The sequence below is a fragment of the Zingiber officinale genome, chromosome 9A (genome assembly GCF_018446385.1).
Source record: "Zingiber officinale cultivar Zhangliang chromosome 9A, Zo_v1.1, whole genome shotgun sequence".
Taxonomy (NCBI): domain Eukaryota; kingdom Viridiplantae; phylum Streptophyta; class Magnoliopsida; order Zingiberales; family Zingiberaceae; genus Zingiber; species Zingiber officinale.
In genome coordinates this window covers 120,165,817-120,183,567 of record NC_056002.1, presented here as the reverse complement: position 1 = coordinate 120,183,567, position 17,751 = coordinate 120,165,817, and the positions used below count along the sequence as shown (strand labels likewise).

General features: G+C 37.8%; 1 protein-coding gene across 1 annotated transcript; it reads left to right on the top strand.

Moving 5' to 3' along the window:
* The first annotated feature begins 16,938 nt into the window (after nt 1–16,938).
* LOC122019527 (U-box domain-containing protein 4-like) lies at nt 16,939–17,432 on the top strand. Its single transcript, XM_042576984.1, has 2 exons — nt 16,939–17,293; nt 17,374–17,432. Exons 1-2 carry the CDS (start codon nt 16,939–16,941, stop codon nt 17,430–17,432), a joined length of 414 nt encoding a protein of 137 aa, XP_042432918.1.
* Nucleotides 17,433–17,751: the final 319 nt, after the last annotated feature.

The following is a 17,751-nucleotide window of genomic DNA, read 5'->3' as shown; positions in this document are numbered from 1 at the left end:
GATTTTTCGTTGTGATATATTCAGCTCTTTTTAACTTAGTGAATTTTCTAACAGAATTCAAAAAAAAAATTTAAATAAAAGAGACTTGAAAGTTTTAAATTTGAAAAACTTTTTGAAAAGCTGCTCAAGATAAATGAATTTCAAAGATACCGAAGGTAAAGGAGAAGCGTTAGCCTTAGTGCTTAATAGTTTACAAATTTTGTTTTAGTAAGGTATCAGAGCCCTAAGGTCCAAGCATGAGTTAAGATTTGTTTTGATCAGGTATCAGATCCCTTAAGTACAAGCATGCTTAAACTTATTATTTCCTTCACCAACTGTCTAACCTTTAGCTACTTGCTGATTGCCTAGACAACAACAGTGTTCACTTGGTTAGTCAAGTCAAGTCAATTGATCCAGTTAGATTTGACTAGGGCTGGAAGACTTGATTTGATTACTGTTAATAAAGTATTTAACGCCCAGACTCATATTGATGCACAGAAATAAGCATTCTTGAGTCCAGGCTTTACCCTATGCATCTCACACTGTTCTATGTTTTGCAAACACAATCAAGGTAAACCTAGGTGTTTGTGAGATGCTCTGGCTGAGTCCTGGGGGAATATGATTTCTAGGGGAAAAGCCTAGGCTAAGTCCAAATTTAGAAAGTCTAGTACAGTGGGGATTTTGAAAAATTTTGCCTAGAATTTTAGAAATGTAATTTTAAACCAAAAAACATTAAGAGGACTAATTTGAAGATACCTATTCTACCCAACACATTCCTATTTGTCTTCTGAGTGTACTGAACTCAAGATCAGGTAAGGGTTTTGTAAAGATGTCAGCTAGGTTTGATTTGGACTCAACACAGTTGAGTACAATATCACCCTTAGCTACATAATCCCTTACAAAGTGGTGCTTCACTTCTATATGTTTAGTCCTTGAGTGATGAATTGGGTTTTTTGTTATATTTATTGAACTTATGTTATCAATTGAGATTTTTGTTTTTTGATATTCAAGTTGATAGTCTTTAAGGGTATGCATCATCCATAGTAACTGTGATATGCATTCACCTAGTGCTATATATTCAGCTTCAGTGGTAGATAAGGCAACACAGTGTTGCATTCTACTTGACCAACTTATTAGGCAGTGCCCTAAAAATTGACAACTGCCACTTGTGCTTTTTCTATCTAGCTTACATCCGGCATAGTCAGAGTCAGAGTAGCCGGTTAGATCAAGGGTGCAAGATCTAGGGTACCAAAGTCCTACATTTAGGGTTCCCTTAACATACCTAAGGATTCTTTTTACTAGGGTTAAGTGAGATTCTTTTGCACAAGATTGGTATCTTGCACACATACCTACTGTAAAGATGATGTCTGGTCGACTTGCAGTTAGGTACAGTAGACTTCCTATCGCACTTCGATAGTATTTCAAGTCTACTGGTTTACCTTCTAAGTCTGAGTCAATTTTAACATTAGTAGTCATTGGTGTATTAATGATTTTTGAGTTTTCCATTCCAAATTTACTAATTAGTTCCTTAGCATATTTGGTTTGATAAATATAAATTCCATCTTTGGTTTGCTTAATTTGTAACCCTAAAAAGAAATTAAGTTCACCTACTAGACTCATTTCAAATTCATTTTCCATTAGTTTGGTAAATTCTTTTATAAATTTTGAGTTGGTTGATCCAAAAATAATATCGTCAACGTAGATTTGGGCTATAAAGATGTCATTTTCAAAGGTTTTTACAAAAAGAGTTGGGTCTATTTGACCTTGGTTGAACCCTTTTGATATTAGATAGTTGGACAGTCGTTCATACCAAGCCCTAGGTGCTTGTTTTAGTCCGTACAGGGCCTTTTTTAGTCTAAAGACATAATTTGGATGTTCTATGTCCTCAAATCCTGGGGGTTGACCTACGTATACTTCTTCTTTAATAAATCCGTTTAAGAATGCGGATTTTACATCCATTTGGAATAGTTTGAATCCTTTGTGTGCTGCATAGGCCAACAGCATCCTAATGGATTCAAGTCTTGCTACAGGAGCATAGGTCTCATCATAGTCCAGCCCTTCTATTTGATTGAATCCTTTGGCTACTAACCTGGCTTTATTTCTGACTATTTCACCTTGATCACTTAAGTTGTTTCTAAAAACCCATTTAGTGTCAATTATGGTTTTGTTAATGGGTTTAGGCACTAATTCCCATACCTGATTTCTTTCAAATTGGGTCAATTCTTCTTGCATTGCTATAGTCCAATCTGGGTCTGGTAGGGCTTCTTCTATTGTTTTGGGTTCAATTTTTGAAATTAGGGCTATTTGACTCTGGTTTCTATAGGATGACCTAGTTCTGACTCTTACAGTTGGATCACCCAAGATTTGGTTAGATGGGTGATTTGTACTTGTTCTGGTTGGTCGTGTGTCATTTGAATTAGTGATTTGTTCTTCAGATTCAATAGGTTCAAGTTGAATTTCGTCATCTTTTTTGTTTATTGGATTAGCATTTTCTGTATTTTCAGTTTCATTTATAGTGTTTTCATCAAATTTTATATTTGTTGTTTCTTCTACTTTTAGGGTATTTTTGTTATATACTCTGTATGCTCTACTAGTGGTTGAGTACCCTAAAAATATTCCCGGGGTTGTTTTTGATGTAAATTTTCCTAAATAGTCTTTAGTGTTTAAAATGAAAACTCTACACCCAAATACCTTTAAATAGTTTAAGTTAGGAATTTTATTATAATAAATTTCATAGGGTGGTTTATTTTGAAATTTGTTAATTAAAATCTTATTTTGAATGTAGCATGTTGTACTAACTGCTTCAGCCCAGAATTGATTAGATAGTTTATATTCATTTAACATGGTTCTAGCAGCTTCTTGTAGGGTTCTATTTTTACGTTCTATTAAACCATTTTGTTGGGGGGTTCTAGGGCAGGAGTATTCATGTTTGTACCCATTTATCTCACAAAATTTAGTGAAGTTGTGATTCTCAAATTCTCCTCCATGGTCACTCCTTATTCTTTTGATTTTGGTATCTTTTTCATTTTTTGTAAATTTACAAAAATTGTTAAATATTTCAAAGGTTTCATCTTTTGTTTTTATAAACTTTACCCAGGTGAACCTGGAGTAGTCATCGATTATGACTAAGCAGTACTGGTTCTTGCTTAGTGACTTGGCTCCATGTGAATCAAACAGATCTAGGTGAAGGAGCTCAAGTAGATAGGTAGTTCTAACTGAATTGGTTGACTTGTGGGTGGACTTGGTTTGTTTTCCTTGCTGACATGCATTACAGATTGAATTTTCAATCACTTTTAGTTTGGGCAACCCTCTAACTAGTCCATTTTGACTCATTTTTGAAATGAGTTTTGTGTGGGTGTGACCGAGTCTTCTGTGCCATAGCTCAGTTTCCTCTTGTTGTGTTAGAAGACACTTTATTGAGGAGGTTGGTAGATAAACGGTGTAGACATTATCTGTAACACCCCAAATTTCATGATTTGGAGTCCTAAAAGACCTTATTAAAATCTAGAAATGCTTTAGAAAAATTCTAGAGATTTTAGGAATTTATAGAATATTTTTATGCAATTTTTGGAGGTCGTTTGGTATTTTTACTAAACGAAAGAAGTTTTGACAAAAAAAATGTCCAAGCTGAGGCTTGAACCGGAAACCCCTGACCCGAGCAAAACCCGGCTAACCAACTGGGCTAGCAGTTATTACTTGATCAAATAAGGATTGAATTGTATTTAAGTAATAAATAGTTAATAGCAGAATAAAAGGAGAATAAAAGGCTCGGCTGGGAATTTGAACCTGCGGCCTTTGGCTCGGTCAAATCCCGACTGACCAAGTGATCCAGCCACCGGTTCTATTTAGAAAAGGTAGGAAATTTTATTTAAGGAAGTTAACAGAATACCGGGTTATTAAAAAGAGAAACTTAAGGCTTAATTTTCCCATGACCTAAACCTAATCCTTTTCCCTCCCGATCCCTTCCTCTCTCGCGCGACAAAGGCAGCTCGAGCGGAAACAAGCCGCGGCTAGGGCACGATTCCGGCGGCCGGCGGGTGGCTAACTCGGGGTGGTTCTTCACCGTCGTGATCCTTTCATCGAGGAGGGTCGGTGAGCACAAGAGGAGGCCAGAAATCTCAAGTTGCCCGAACCCTAGAAGCACTAGAAGGTTCCTCCTTCGGCTGTGAGTCAAGGAAACGAAGGTAAGTCGCTTACTCACCTGCGGTAAGAGTGGTTTCGATTTCGTTTTGGTGTTTCCTTGTTTGGTTTCGAGTTTTGCTGTGGAGATTGTGGTTTGAATTTGTTGTTGTGTGCTTCAAAAAAATAGAGAATAAGGGTTTTGTTGTTTAGCTTGTGCTTAATTACTTTGGACCTTGTTTCCTTTTTGTTACTGCCGGTTTCTGAGTCACGCCATGAAGAAGAAAGAATTTGGGGGTTTTGGATGCTTTCTGCCGTAGCCTTCATGAAGGAAAGGGAGAAGGAAACACTTTGTTTTTGTTAGGGTACTCCGCTGGTATCTAGAGCAGTTGCCTTAGCTTGGTTAATCCTTTGCTGCCTTGCTGGTTAAATTCCCTATTCTATCTTAGCTTGGTTGATTTCCTCTGCTGCTTTAGCTTGGTTATCAATTCCTTTGCTGCCGTATATTTGTATTCTTGAATATAAGGCTTGTGAGTTAGATTATTTAGTCTTATGATTTAGCATGTTGTTGGACTTTCCTATTTGTTATTAGTTAAGCATGTGTAGTTTCTTTATTACTAGAAGAGCATGAGCAGTATTGAATTATAATGTTTCTCCTTGCTATTAGAAGAACATGAACAGACTTAGGTTTGGGTTATCTTGAAGCTTGCTGCCATAAAGCCAGATTTAGTTGTTTAGGAGAGCATGAAACATCCTCGTATTTGATTTTCTTCTTTGCTGCCATGTGTAGGAATAGGCCTTTTAACGAGCATGCAGTAGAGTGGTTTTGTGCTGTTAGCATTTCCATTGCTTAGTTTTGATATAGATCCTTCCTTATTAGTTTTATGTATGCAGATTTCAAGTTTATGTAGCTCCAATGAGTAGGAACAGCTATGTCAGTGCACGTTGCAGTTTTGGGTTTCCTTTGCATTATAACAAATCTGAACAGCTTTCATTTTAGCATACTTAAAGATTTCAGAATTGTTTCCTTTGTTTTAAATCTGTTGTAGCATGTTTGAAGAAGTTAGATATGCTTTCTTTTGATTTGTCTCTGATATAGCATGCTTATAGAAGTCAGATTTTCTTTCCTTTGATTTGATTCTGTTGTAGCATGCCTATATTCTTTTTAAGAGTTTAAGAAAAATATAAGAAAGATAAAGAAAAGAAAGAAAAAGGCCAAGGCCTTAAGTAGATCCCAAAGTCAAGACTTTAGGGATTTTGGCACACAAGGTGCTAAAGAAAATGCCGAGGCATTATATATTAGAAGTATGAAAAGATAACAAGTATTTTACTTTTATCAGTGGCACTGTACTGGACTCTCTGTCCTTGGGCTGGGCTCCCATAGTCGTCCCTAGGTTTAGATAACCTAGTAGTAACGGCTCAGCCGACGGTCGATGGTCGACGACCATAAGGTCACCAAATGGGCCGCCAAATGGGCCGCCAAATGGGTCGGGTCGTTACAAAAGTAAAAGCACAGTTGTCGGGCCCAAGAGAAGTTGATTATTATTTTGAAGTACTATAAGTATAAGTTTTTGAACAAGTAAAATGAGTTTTACATAAACATAAAGTATTAAAGATTAAGTTAGAACAAATGAAATAAAGTTTCATATAGTTCTAAAAATCAGTAAGTTTAGTTCTTTGTTCTACCATGTTTATCTAGTGGATGAGTAGTTTTCATGTTTACCTATTAGATGAGTAGCATGATTAGCCATTAGAATTACATGAGTAGATTCCTTAGCATTTCTTTGCTATTAGTTTGACATGAGTAGTTATGTTTATGCTTTATTTCTTTTTAGAGCATATAGTTTCTAGTTCTTTTCGTATACATGCACATTCATGATTTTGTGAGTTAGATAGCGCTTACTAAGCAAATTTTGCTTATAGATTGCACTTCCTCTTACTGCAGATATAGGAAAGGAAAAGATATAGCAAGGAAGGAGACAAGGTGGCGCGGATGGTGTGTGATGTTTGGACTATGGAGTAGACTAAGAGATTGAACCAGAATTTATTTAGAATGTTTTGGTTTAAGTGTTTAACATATTTAGAACTTGTGCATGTTATTATTTGGTTTGTCTTGTCGTGTATTCGTTAGAGTTGATTTTTCCTTGGTATTGTGCTTCTTTTTGATATATAAACTGCGTGGTTGATTGATATGTGTTCCAGCCGCTTGTGGCTGTGTATATTATGTCATGTATTAATGATTATGGTCACCGGTACAGGGGAGACTCTGCCGAAATTTTTCGGTAGGGTTTCTTCGAGGATTTTAATTATACCGGTTAAGTAGAGTTCGTAGATAAGTAACGGTCATCCTTAGAGAGTAGTAGTAGTAAGAAGGGTGGTCGTTACATTATCTTTCCTAGTACCCTTAAGTATGATTTTTGGATTATCAACATGTTTGACTATACATTTGGACTTGGTAAAATTGACTGAGTAACCAGTATCACATAATTGACTTATACTTAATAAATTGAAATTAAAATCTTCAACTAATAATACTTTTTGAATAATGAAATCAGAGTTAAGTTCGATATTACCTTTTTCGATTACTTTCAGTTTTCCATCGTTGCCGAATGGAACTGATCCTAGGTTCTTTAGTTTTAGCTTAGTGAATTTCAACATATCTCCAGTCATATGTCTGGAGCATCCACTGTCCAGCATCCATTGATCCAATTCCTACACATAAAGTAGTTAATGGATCAAAAGACAGTTTGATTTTGATTTTAAGTTAAATTAATTTTGAAAATATTTAAATTTTAGTCATCTCACCCGATCTATGTTTTCAATCAGGGGATCCTATCATTTTGTGAGATGAAATAGTTCAATTTTTTTTTGGGGGGGGGGGGGTTTAGTTTAACTTTATGTTAGATTCGGGTTTAGCTTTGGGTTCAACAAGTAAGCGTTCTTTGGATAAACTTCTGGACTATGGTGAGTCACAAGGAGCTCATTAAAGTAACCATGCCTTTGAGGTTTTCCAAATAGTCCTACCCATTGAACTTAATACTGAACCTTGGTCTAACTAGTTAGGATCCATTTAAGGGTAGCTTCGGTTAGTTCCACTTGGCCAAATGCACCAGGTAGAAGTCATATCTTCCTAGACATGCGATGCCCAAGCTTCCCCAACGTACTATCATCCAAAAACTTCACCAGTACTGTGTTTCAAGTTAAATCTGACCCTTTTAATCTATCATTACTTACCCTGTCGGGTAATCTACTCTTGTTTACCCATTTCGGGTAGAATAAGTTCGGTTACTCATTCGGGTAAATAGATTTTGGAGTTGTCAGCTATTCTGGACCCTCCTTCTATTTTGATTTTTGAGTTTTTGAATTAATTTCGCATTTTTGAAATTGAATTTTAATAATTGATTTCAAATTTGAATTTTGAATAATTAATTTCGAATTTGAATTTTGAATAATTAATTTTGAATTTTGAATTTTGAATTTTAATAATTAATTTCAAATTTTGAATTTTAATAATTAATTTCGAGTTTGAATTTTAATAATCAATTACGAATTTTGAATTTTGAATTTTAATAATTAATTTCGAATTTGAATTTTGAATAATTAATTTCGAATTTGAATTTTGAATAATTTTAAATTTGAATTTTGAATTTTAATAATTAATAATTAATTTCTAATTTTGAATTTAATAATTAATTTCGAATTTGAATTTTAAATTTTAATAATTAATTTCGAATTTGAATTTTGAATTTTAATAATTAATTTTGAATTTGAATTTTGAATTTTAATAATTAATTACGAATTTGAATTTTGAATTTTAAATTTTAATAATTAATTTCGAATTTGAATTTTGAATCTTAATAATTAATTACGAATTTGAATTTTGAATTTTAATAATTAATTTCGAATTTTTATTGTTTTAGCTCCCCCTGGATCATAGCCTCGATACGGTCTATTGAGGTAATGTATTTGATCCTTATGGACCCAATACTGTCCAAGTCCAACTTGATTGATCAGGTTGGACTTGGCAACCCATGCTTGGACCATTTTTCTATTTGTTCTTTGTATGAGAGATAGGTATGACCTATATTTGTTTTTCGTTTTGTACCCTAGTCCAGTTCGATTGTAGATTGCCCTTTGTGTTCCAAGAATCAAATTAAGATTCTTGGATCCCAAGGAAAATCGTTCTAAGGTTGTCTTCAAATCCTTGACTTGACTTTTCAGGTTGGAATTCTCTTCCTCAAGTTTTTGAACTTGAGTTGAGGTTCCAGTCTGATCTGGATTAGTCAAGGATTCGTTATTAGTCGTCTCTTTAAGGAGTGTTACCTCCTTTAAAAGCGACTTGATTCGAATTTTGGACTTTGCTACTTTATGCATTAAATAATTAATTATGCAATATAACCTATTTTGACTTACAGAGGGGTTTGGCCCTTCGGAAACGGATGAGGATCCGTGGCTTCTCTCGGACTCAGCTTCCGATTCGTCCTCGCTTCCGGATTCGTTAGTGTAGTCCCGGGCTGTCAATGCGAGAAAATTAGTCTGCTCTAGTTCTTCGTCGTCGGATTCCTCGGAGGAAGACTCGTCCCATGTTGCCTTCAATGCCTTCTTTCTCTTTGGTTTCTTTAGATCCTTCTGGTTCGGGCAGTTAGCCTTGATGTGCCCTTTCTGATTGCACCCGTAGCAGGTCACTTCGAATTTAACCTTCGAGCTTGGTTGGGCTTCTTTAGACTGGATGGCCTTTCTGACATCCTTTTTGTTGAAGCCCTTCTTTTTGCAGAGCTTCTTTACCAAGTTGACTATTTCGGTTGTAAGTTCATCGTCGTCTTCCGATTCTGGTTCTTCTTCTGACTCAGGTTCGGTTCTGCGCTTGATTTTTGATTCGCGCGTTCTCCCTGTTCCTGCAACCAAAGCCAACCCTTTCTCGGTCGGGCGTGCATTAGTCTGTTCGTGAAGTTCAAATTCTGCAAAAAGTTCATCTAACTTAATGGTAGACAAGTCCTTGGAGACCTTGTAGGCATCTACCATGGATGCCCACAAGGAGTTCCTTGGAAAAGCATTTAAAGAATACCTTATGATGTCCTGATTGTCTACCTTCTGTCTAATTGCATGAAGACCATTGAGCAGATCTTGAATCCGAGCATGGAGTTGGGCAGCTGATTCACCTTCCTGCAATTTGATGTTAAATAATTTATTGAAAATTAAGTCTCTTTTACTTACTTTGGTGTCGGATGTCCCTTCGTGAAGTTCAATGAGCTTCTCCCACAACTCTTTGGCACTGTTGAAGGGGCCGACGCGGTTGAGTTCTTCTTTTGATAGGCCGCACTGGAGGGTGCAGGTTGCCTTGGCATTAGCTTCCACCTTCTTAATCAGAGATGCGTCCCAATCCTCATATGGTAGTGGTTTGCCGGCATTATCAGTTGGTAGTTGGAGTCCGGTTTTGACAATCATCCAGACTTCAAAGTGAGTCTGGAGATATGCCTCCATCCAACCCTTCCAGTACCCGAAGTCGTCTCCGGTGAATAGCGGAGGCGGGCTGTACTGTAGCCTTCTTGAAGGGCCATTTCAAATCAACCTAAAAACAACTGAAAAAAATGTTCCAGGACTTGGTCCTGGCTTAGTAGTGCGGAAGGAAGAAAAATGGATCACGAACTCGGGTGGTGCTGTACCAACTCCGAGCAGAAAGCCGATTTGAGAAAAAGAATTAGAATCTAGCTATGAAGCTAAATTCTAATCGACTCCGAAAAATCTGAAAATACCATGAAAAGTATTTTGAATGGTGGTTGCACCGATTCAAAATGACCCCGCTCTGATACCAATTGATGGATCGAAAGCGCTAGAGGGGGATGAATAGTGCTCGTGGCTATTTCATTTTTCGAAATATCGGAATCGTAAAATTAAGTAACGCAACGGAAAAAATAAAGCAAGCACAGAACGACGCAGATGTTTTACTTCGTTCGGAGCCTATGGCGACTCCTACTCGAAGGCCCGCGGTCCTTGACCGCTTTCGGTGGGCAACAACTATAATATCGAAAAGATTACAATTTGAATTACAATTAATGCAATAAGTAAACTGATACCGACAACAAAAGATCAAAGAGTCTGAGCTTCGGGTCGTCGACATCAAGTAGTAGCACTTCAAGGTCGTCTCGTTGGCAGCACTTCACAGAAGAAAGCTTAGAATTTGTTGTTCCTTAGCTGCTCCCTCGACCCTCTTTTTATCTGACATTCCGGGCACCTGGATCCCTTCCGGGCGCCTGGAGTGTGACGTGGCCAACCAACCAGGATGCTCCACGTGGCGAAGTTGCGGCAGGGATAACACTTGGTCCCGGGCGCCCGGACTTGTTCCGAGCGCCTGGACCTCCGAGCGCCCGGATCCATCCCGGGTGCCCGGACCACCTTTTTCCAGTAGGTTCCTCTCCTGCAAAACAAGGTTAGTCCGAGCAAATACCCTGCAAGACAGTGTTAGAATCTGATAAAACATAGTAAAGAAGAACTGACAGTTCTGACTTCGGATTCCCAACCGGAAACCCTAGGTCGACCCAACGCCTACTGTTCCCTCTATGGGGAACGCGTCCTCACCTACTCCCCTCAGGAGAGATTACCTGATGTCAGTCCGGTCCTCCAGACCAACTGGACTTTCCGCCTAGGATTACCACCCCCTAGGACCTAGGGTTACCGCCCCCTAGGGTTTTTCTCCACCTAGGGTTGCCACCCCCTAGAACCTAAGGTTGCCGCTCCTTAGGGTTTTCCTTCACCTAGGGTTACCGCCCCCTAGAACCTAAGGTTGCCGCCCCTTAGGGTTTTCCCTCACCTAGGGTTACCGCCCCCTAGGACCTAAGGTTGCCCCCCCTTAGGATTTTCCCTTTGTCTAACCGCAGCTAAGACTTTCCTGAAACACTTATTCAACATGTTAGATCACCACAAACCTTAACTTTGAATCCTTTGCCATTATCAAAACTTAGGTTCGATCGTCGAATGTTTCCCGCACCAACAAGAAGAAGCTGAATGGCTGAGGAATTTCTTGGAAGACATTCCGAGTTGGATGAAACCTGTGTCCGCTATACTTATACACTGTGATAGTCAATCGACGATTGGAAAGGTACAGAGTAGTATATATAATGGTAAGTCTCAACATATATGTCGTAGACACAATATCATTAGGCAGTTGATCTCGAACAGAGTAATTGCAATCAATTATGTCAAGTCAAAAGATAACTTCACAGACCCTCTTACGAAGGGTTTAAGTCGAGATCAAGTATACTTCTCATCGAGAGGAATGAGACTAAAAATCTACAACTAAAATGACTATAGCGGTAACCCAACATTGTTGACTAGAGATCCCAAGATCTTGGTTTAATAGGACAATGAAGTTACAGAAGTTGTGTTATAGGACATGAGATATATTATCTCTATCCCAATCCTAGAATAAACTTGTGCTATCCTACCACATGTAGTGAGGTTAAGTGTATACTTTTAATGACTTCTATACCTTTATAAGGTGGAGTATGGTAGGAAACTCTTGATAGAAGTGTCACCTATGTGAGTGTGAAGACTGACCGCTTCAATGAAACACTTATGATCCAAGATGGTGTCCATGGCCAAAACCGAACCAACTATGAGAACCAAAAATAGGTGAGATAAGTCTTTGTGTGGGTGTTATTGTCTTAGTATACACAAACAGTTGAGCAGTTCAAGACATCACGTTCACTGCGCACCCTAGTATGCTCGATAACATTCCATTACGAAAGGTTCAAAGCCACAAGCTACCTCTCCTGATACATTAACTTATCGATTGAACTCTACTTAGGTGATAACATGCATGTAATAATTTTCGTTTATGTGGGGGATTGTTAGAAATTATAAATGAGAAATTAAAAGGTTTAAGTGCCTTTTGGATAGTTAAAGGTGACATCTTATGAAGAGGTATTGTCCCTCTTAAGAAAGGATGTGATCTACATCATCCAATTCAAAATGGATGGAAAAGATCTAATTGAACCAAGAGGTTCTTATATCCCTTCATTTAGTATAAATAAAGTCCCTCACATCCTCATTTCCCTCGGTCAATTCCTTCCAAGCAAAGCAAGTATTGCATTCCATACTTGCATTGGAGAGTTCAAGAAGCTTCTTCGGTTCGGAGGTCTTGCGATTTGTAGTGCTGCTATCGCAAGATAAAGTCGTTATATCTTGGGAGATGATTGCCGTGTTCCATGAGCACCATGTGTAGGAAAAATTCGTCTTAAAGAGATAGAGTCTAACTCTAGCCTCGACTTCGCTAAAATGATAATATATCGTCATTTTGCCCGTGCTCAGATTGCACCAATATAAAGATCCCAACAATCAATGGATGAAAATAAACATGAATTTAGAATTGGAGCTTATGCGATTGTGTCGCTTCTAGGGCTCCTGAGGCAACCATTGAACACGAGTGTTTCCCATTTGGAACAGTCATTAAACCTTATTGAGGTTGTTATTAACTCTGGCCTCTCCAACAAAGCTGACATTTCACTTGAGCAACAAACTACGCAAGACACACCATTATATATCGATGTTGTCGTGTCTTCTGTTGATGAGGATGTTAAATTGGTCAAAGCGGATGATTCTGGAAGGCCTTCTACTTGTGGTATGAACAATGAAAGAAATACAAATGATATTTTACTAAGTATATCCCGGAAGAACAGCTTCTACTTCTATTACCATTGCTTGCATGTGGAAAATTATCAGATAATGCTTACAATCTTGTGGCTGAGGTGTTAAAAAAATGGTGGCCAGTGCTCCTACAAATTGCCATTTATTCACTACAGGGCTGGTCACTTATGTGGGGAATTTAAGCATCTATGCTATGAAAGAATTTAATTTATCTGATGATGTAATGTGTGTCATGTAATGTGTGTCATAACGGAGGATAGTGCGGAGGAGAAGTTTTCAACTTACGGATACAAAAGTCCAGTAGTTGTCAGTGAATTTTATCGATTTGGTATCCGATAATCTTCCACTGAAACTGTCATTTGATAATACTTTAAACTCGAGGACGAGTTCTTTTGAATCTAGTATGACTAATACAGAAAGATTTATTAGATTCTTTTTATTATTAGGAAATTATTATTTTTTATAATTTTTTGGATTTTTAGTCTTTAGGGTTTTTTGGTAATTTTTAATTTTTAATTTTTAATTTTTATATTTTTTAGATTTTGAATTCATTTAGAATTTTTAGAATAGTGAGTCTGTCAAGAAAATTTTTCATTTATATTAAACTTTCTTTCCCTTTTTTACAAGTTAAGAATTGAAGTCTATATATTAAGATTTATTTTCTTCTTTGTATCTTAGAATTTATAGTTGATATAAGCATCTGTTTAGCTGTTTGAGGGATTATCCTCAGTTATTAAATAATATTTTCTTTTTTTCTAGGAAAATCTAAAGGACAGCGATTTCTCTTTTTGTCTTCTCTTCAATCCTGTTAGTGCTAGTTGTACAACATTTAACTCGGAGTTCTAATATATGACTAAAGTTAAAGTTAGGTTAGTTGTGATCCAATTAGTTGTGTCAAGTATGCAGGTGGAAGTTACTTGACAGATGTTGAAGTCTTGGTTGTGAACCTGATAGTGACTAAGTCCTAGTAAGTAAAACTCGACAACCAAAGTCCTAATTGGGAGTCAGGTATGAGCTAAGTCTTGGTTGAGACCAAATAACAAATTCCTAGCTGGAGACTAGGTGAATCAAGTCTAAGTGATTAAGGCTTGACAGATAAATTCCTAGTTGGGTATTAGGTGACTTAAGTCCAGGTGAAATCAGCTGAGAGCTGAAGGCTTGGCACTTAAGTCCAAGTAAAAGCAACTGGGAACTTTGGCTTGGCAACTTAATCTAGATGAGTCAACTGGAGGCCGAACATCTAAACCCAACATAGGTGTGAGTAACTTTACATTTTGTATTCTACTCATTACATGTAGCCACTGTAGAGAATCATGTTTGAAGGTTTCAGGCAATTAGATAAACTTTAGGGGTGACTGGTTGATGATAACTCTCAATAAAGGGATTTCAGAGGATCCAAACTACTATATTAGGTCCAAGCGACTGGAGCAGCTTTCAGACGACTGGGAGATAGTGTTATCAGCAATCTGAGTAAAATGGTCAAGATAAAGTTTGACCCCTGTTCAAGCGACCGGAGGGTGTCCAGTCGACTGGAGAGCTTTGTTAATGTTATCTAATAGATAAAAGTTATAGCCATGTTAGCATGGATACAGAAAACCAGGAAGGTTTCAAGTGACCAGAGGAGTCCTATATAAGGAGTTTCGAGACAGAGCTTAAAAATGAGTCATTCACTCATCTATTAATCTCTTGTGCTCATGCTCTAAGCGCTCCTTCACCTTGTGTATTGTGACACACTACAACGTGTGCATCATTTCTGATCCACATCACCTAGAATAATATTTTCATTATTTTAGTGTTGCTTTATTTGCTTTATTGTACTTTAAAAATTTAGATTCTTTTTCTAAAAGTCTCTCCACTTATGAGAAATTTAGAAATAAGAATTATATTTGATAATTGTTGTATGTCTATACTTATAGTTTGATTGATCAACTCGCATGCTTAAACTATTAGCTAAATCTATTACATACTTTTATTGCCTTTGTCTGATTTGATTGAATCAGTCTAAGTAAATTTCATTTTCATTGTGCTAACTCTAATTGATTTACCTATTTTATTTACTATATACTCATTTTAAAAATGTGTAATGCTATTCAACCCTCCTTTAGTGTTAGGTTGACACTACAAATTCTCCCCTTCTCGTCAGCTCATAGAATAATCACTATCCTGCCTAGTGCCAATAGTTGAGTCTTACCGAGCATTTGATATATCTATTGGTGCAAGGAGCACCAAAATCAAACTTATATCTTGATGTTGCTAAAGGTTCAAAGTTAAGTCTTATTGTATTCTAATTTGTTTACCAAGTGTGCAAGCTAAAGGACTTAATGGGTCTAGAGGACCTGACACCAGACCGAAGTCCAGTTAGGTCAAGAGGACCAGATAACTGACAGGAAACCCAAATAGGTTAGAGAGTACCTGATATATGGTAGGAAGCCAAGTTGGGTCAGCAGGACCTAACAATTGGTTGAAGTTTAGATGGGGCATCTCAAAAGAAGACCTGGAGGGTCAGACATCAAGTAAGTCTGTAAATGATAAGTGGATGTAAACAACTGAAGGAGAGAAAGCCAATGAGGATAAGTCCCAATGGGACTATAGGTGTTGGTTCAACTTAGATCCATTTTAAAAATCTAAGTTGAGACCAAGATTAGATCTTGGTCTTGGTAAGACAGAATCTAATATATAAATTAATTTATATATAGACATGTGCTAACTCTGTTTTGTAGGTAATTTTATTGTTTGGATTAACATGTTTATACAGAAGTTTAAAGAAAAAAAATAACTTCGGATGAACAGTACTCCAAGCGCCCTGAGTGACAGAGTGACCTAAGTGAAGGGTTTGAGGCATCTTGGATGGCTTCGAGACGCCCCAGTACAACCACCATTCGAGAAGAATTATTTTCTTACTCCATTTTTATCATTTATAGCTTTTTGCCTTAATTTAGAATTACGAGTACCCCGATTTAGTCTTGATTGCTAGTGTACGGAGTATCAGATGATTGAACCTGAGTTTTGATATTGGAAAAGGGTTCAAAGTTAAGTCTTATTGTTGTACTGATAAGTCTGATTAAGTGTGTAGGAAAGTTCTAAGTGATCTTAAGCAAGATGAAAGTCCTAGTTAAGGCTAGACAAATAAGTCCTAGTGGACACTAGGCAGGTGAAAAGTCCTAGTTGTAATTCGCCAAGGAAGTCCTAGTCTAGGGGACTGAGCAAAGTCTTGGAAGTCGAAGACGTCAATAGAAATCCTAGGGTCTAGGACACTACATGAAAATCCTAGGGGTTACGAACACCAGGCAGAAGGCTAGACGGGTTGGGGTTCGGACATCTAGCAAAAAGTTTTGAGGTCTCAGATTCTGTGCAAAAGTCCAAATGGTATGGAGAACTAGTTTGGCAAAGGGCAAACTCTCCTGAGAGGAGTATATGAGGACATGTTTCCTATAGAGGGAACAGTAAGAGTTGGTCCGACCTAGAGTTTCAGTGGAACTCAAAGTTAGGACCGGACAGTCCAGAGACTGTCAAATATTAATTCCTTTATATATTATTGCTTGTAGGACTAACTTTGTATTGCAAAAAATCAAAGGCTAAAAAAAGGGGCTCCAGGCACTCAAAACTTGTCCAAGCATCCGGGGGTCCGGGTGCCCAAAGGTGCTCCAGGCCCCCGAATAGGTGGATAGGCACCCAAATGATAGGCTGTAGTGGCATGCCTTGAATGGCTAACCCACGTCAATGGTCTGGGTGCCCAGAGGTGGATAAAGTTTCACTACAACAAATCTAGTCTTTCTCAACGGTGGATAATGGTTTTAGAAAAAATTATTGTAAATTTGGCAAAAGAAAATGATTTTTGACAAAATCGTTATCTTTAATGCAACAGTTACCCCAAAAGATAATTTTAACAATAGTTGGGACAATGGTGCAATGAACCATTGTCAATGAAAATACTTTTATAATGCTTGGAACTACGGTGCATAAACCGTTGTTATTATTCTAATAAGACAACGGCTATTAACCGTTGCCAATGAAATTATAACCGTTGTGTTTTTTCTCGCCTGAAAACTCATGCATGGGGAAATGCAAAAAAATAAAAAATAAAAAACTTTAACCAAAATATATTCTTGCATAACTCCTTTATTTACACTTCAGGCTTTAACCTCGCCGCTTCACCACTCTGCCATAAAACAAGAAAGAGAGAAATAGAAGAGGAGGATGGAGAAGATGCAGAATTTCATGACAGCCTTCTCTTCTTCCTCTCCTTCGTGTGTCGCTTCCATCACTAGGGTTGTGCCTCCATTGGTGGAGCTGGTGGGGGAATGCGGTGGAGTCACAGCCAAGAAGGCACTTGTGGTGCTTGGAAGCCTAGCAACACTACTGAAGGGGAGGGAGGCGGTGGTGGCGACAGGTGGGATCACGGTGCTCATGGAGGCAACAAAAACAGGACCAACAACTGGGAGAGAATTCGCTGTGCATGTGCTGTTGCAGCTTGCCACCGAAAGCCCCCATATCCAAGGGCTCCTAGTGGGCGAAGGCGCAATTCCACCACTAGTTGCGATGTCGCAATCGGGTTCATAGAGGGATAAGCGCAAGGTATCTCTTTTGCTTGTTTTTCCTTTATTCAATCTTCTATTAATCGTCTTACCAAAGTCGGAATTGCTTCGCAAGCGGTGATGCTGCTGGGCTACTTGCGGGAACTACAGTACTAGAATTAATCCATGCCAGCGGAAACAGGGAAAAGATTATATGGTAACCCTAAGCACTGTACAAATTTTACCATTTTGTATACATTTTAAGCATTAATAGGGGACTGTTATTAGAAGTAATGGAGTCTTGAGTGGACTAGGGCAAGTCTTGGATTGTGAGTAGTCGTGTGAATATAATTTGGTTGTTTAGTTGTTAACGGTCTAACAGTGTGCTTATATGTAAGTGGTCACTCCTACAACATTTTACAGATGTGTAATAGTAATATTGGTTTTGACAGAAAAAATTATGGGTCTTAGTGAGGATTCTCTCATTTGGACAACG

Bases quoted from the DNA above. Each gene is read 5' to 3' on its own strand.
- LOC122019527 (XM_042576984.1), top strand. From the start codon at position 16,939: ATGGAGAAGATGCAGAATTTCATGACAGCCTTCTCTTCTTCCTCTCCT. The intron at 17,294-17,373 runs GTTCATAGAGGG...GTCTTACCAAAG, and splicing joins AGTTGCGATGTCGCAATCGG to TCGGAATTGCTTCGCAAGCG.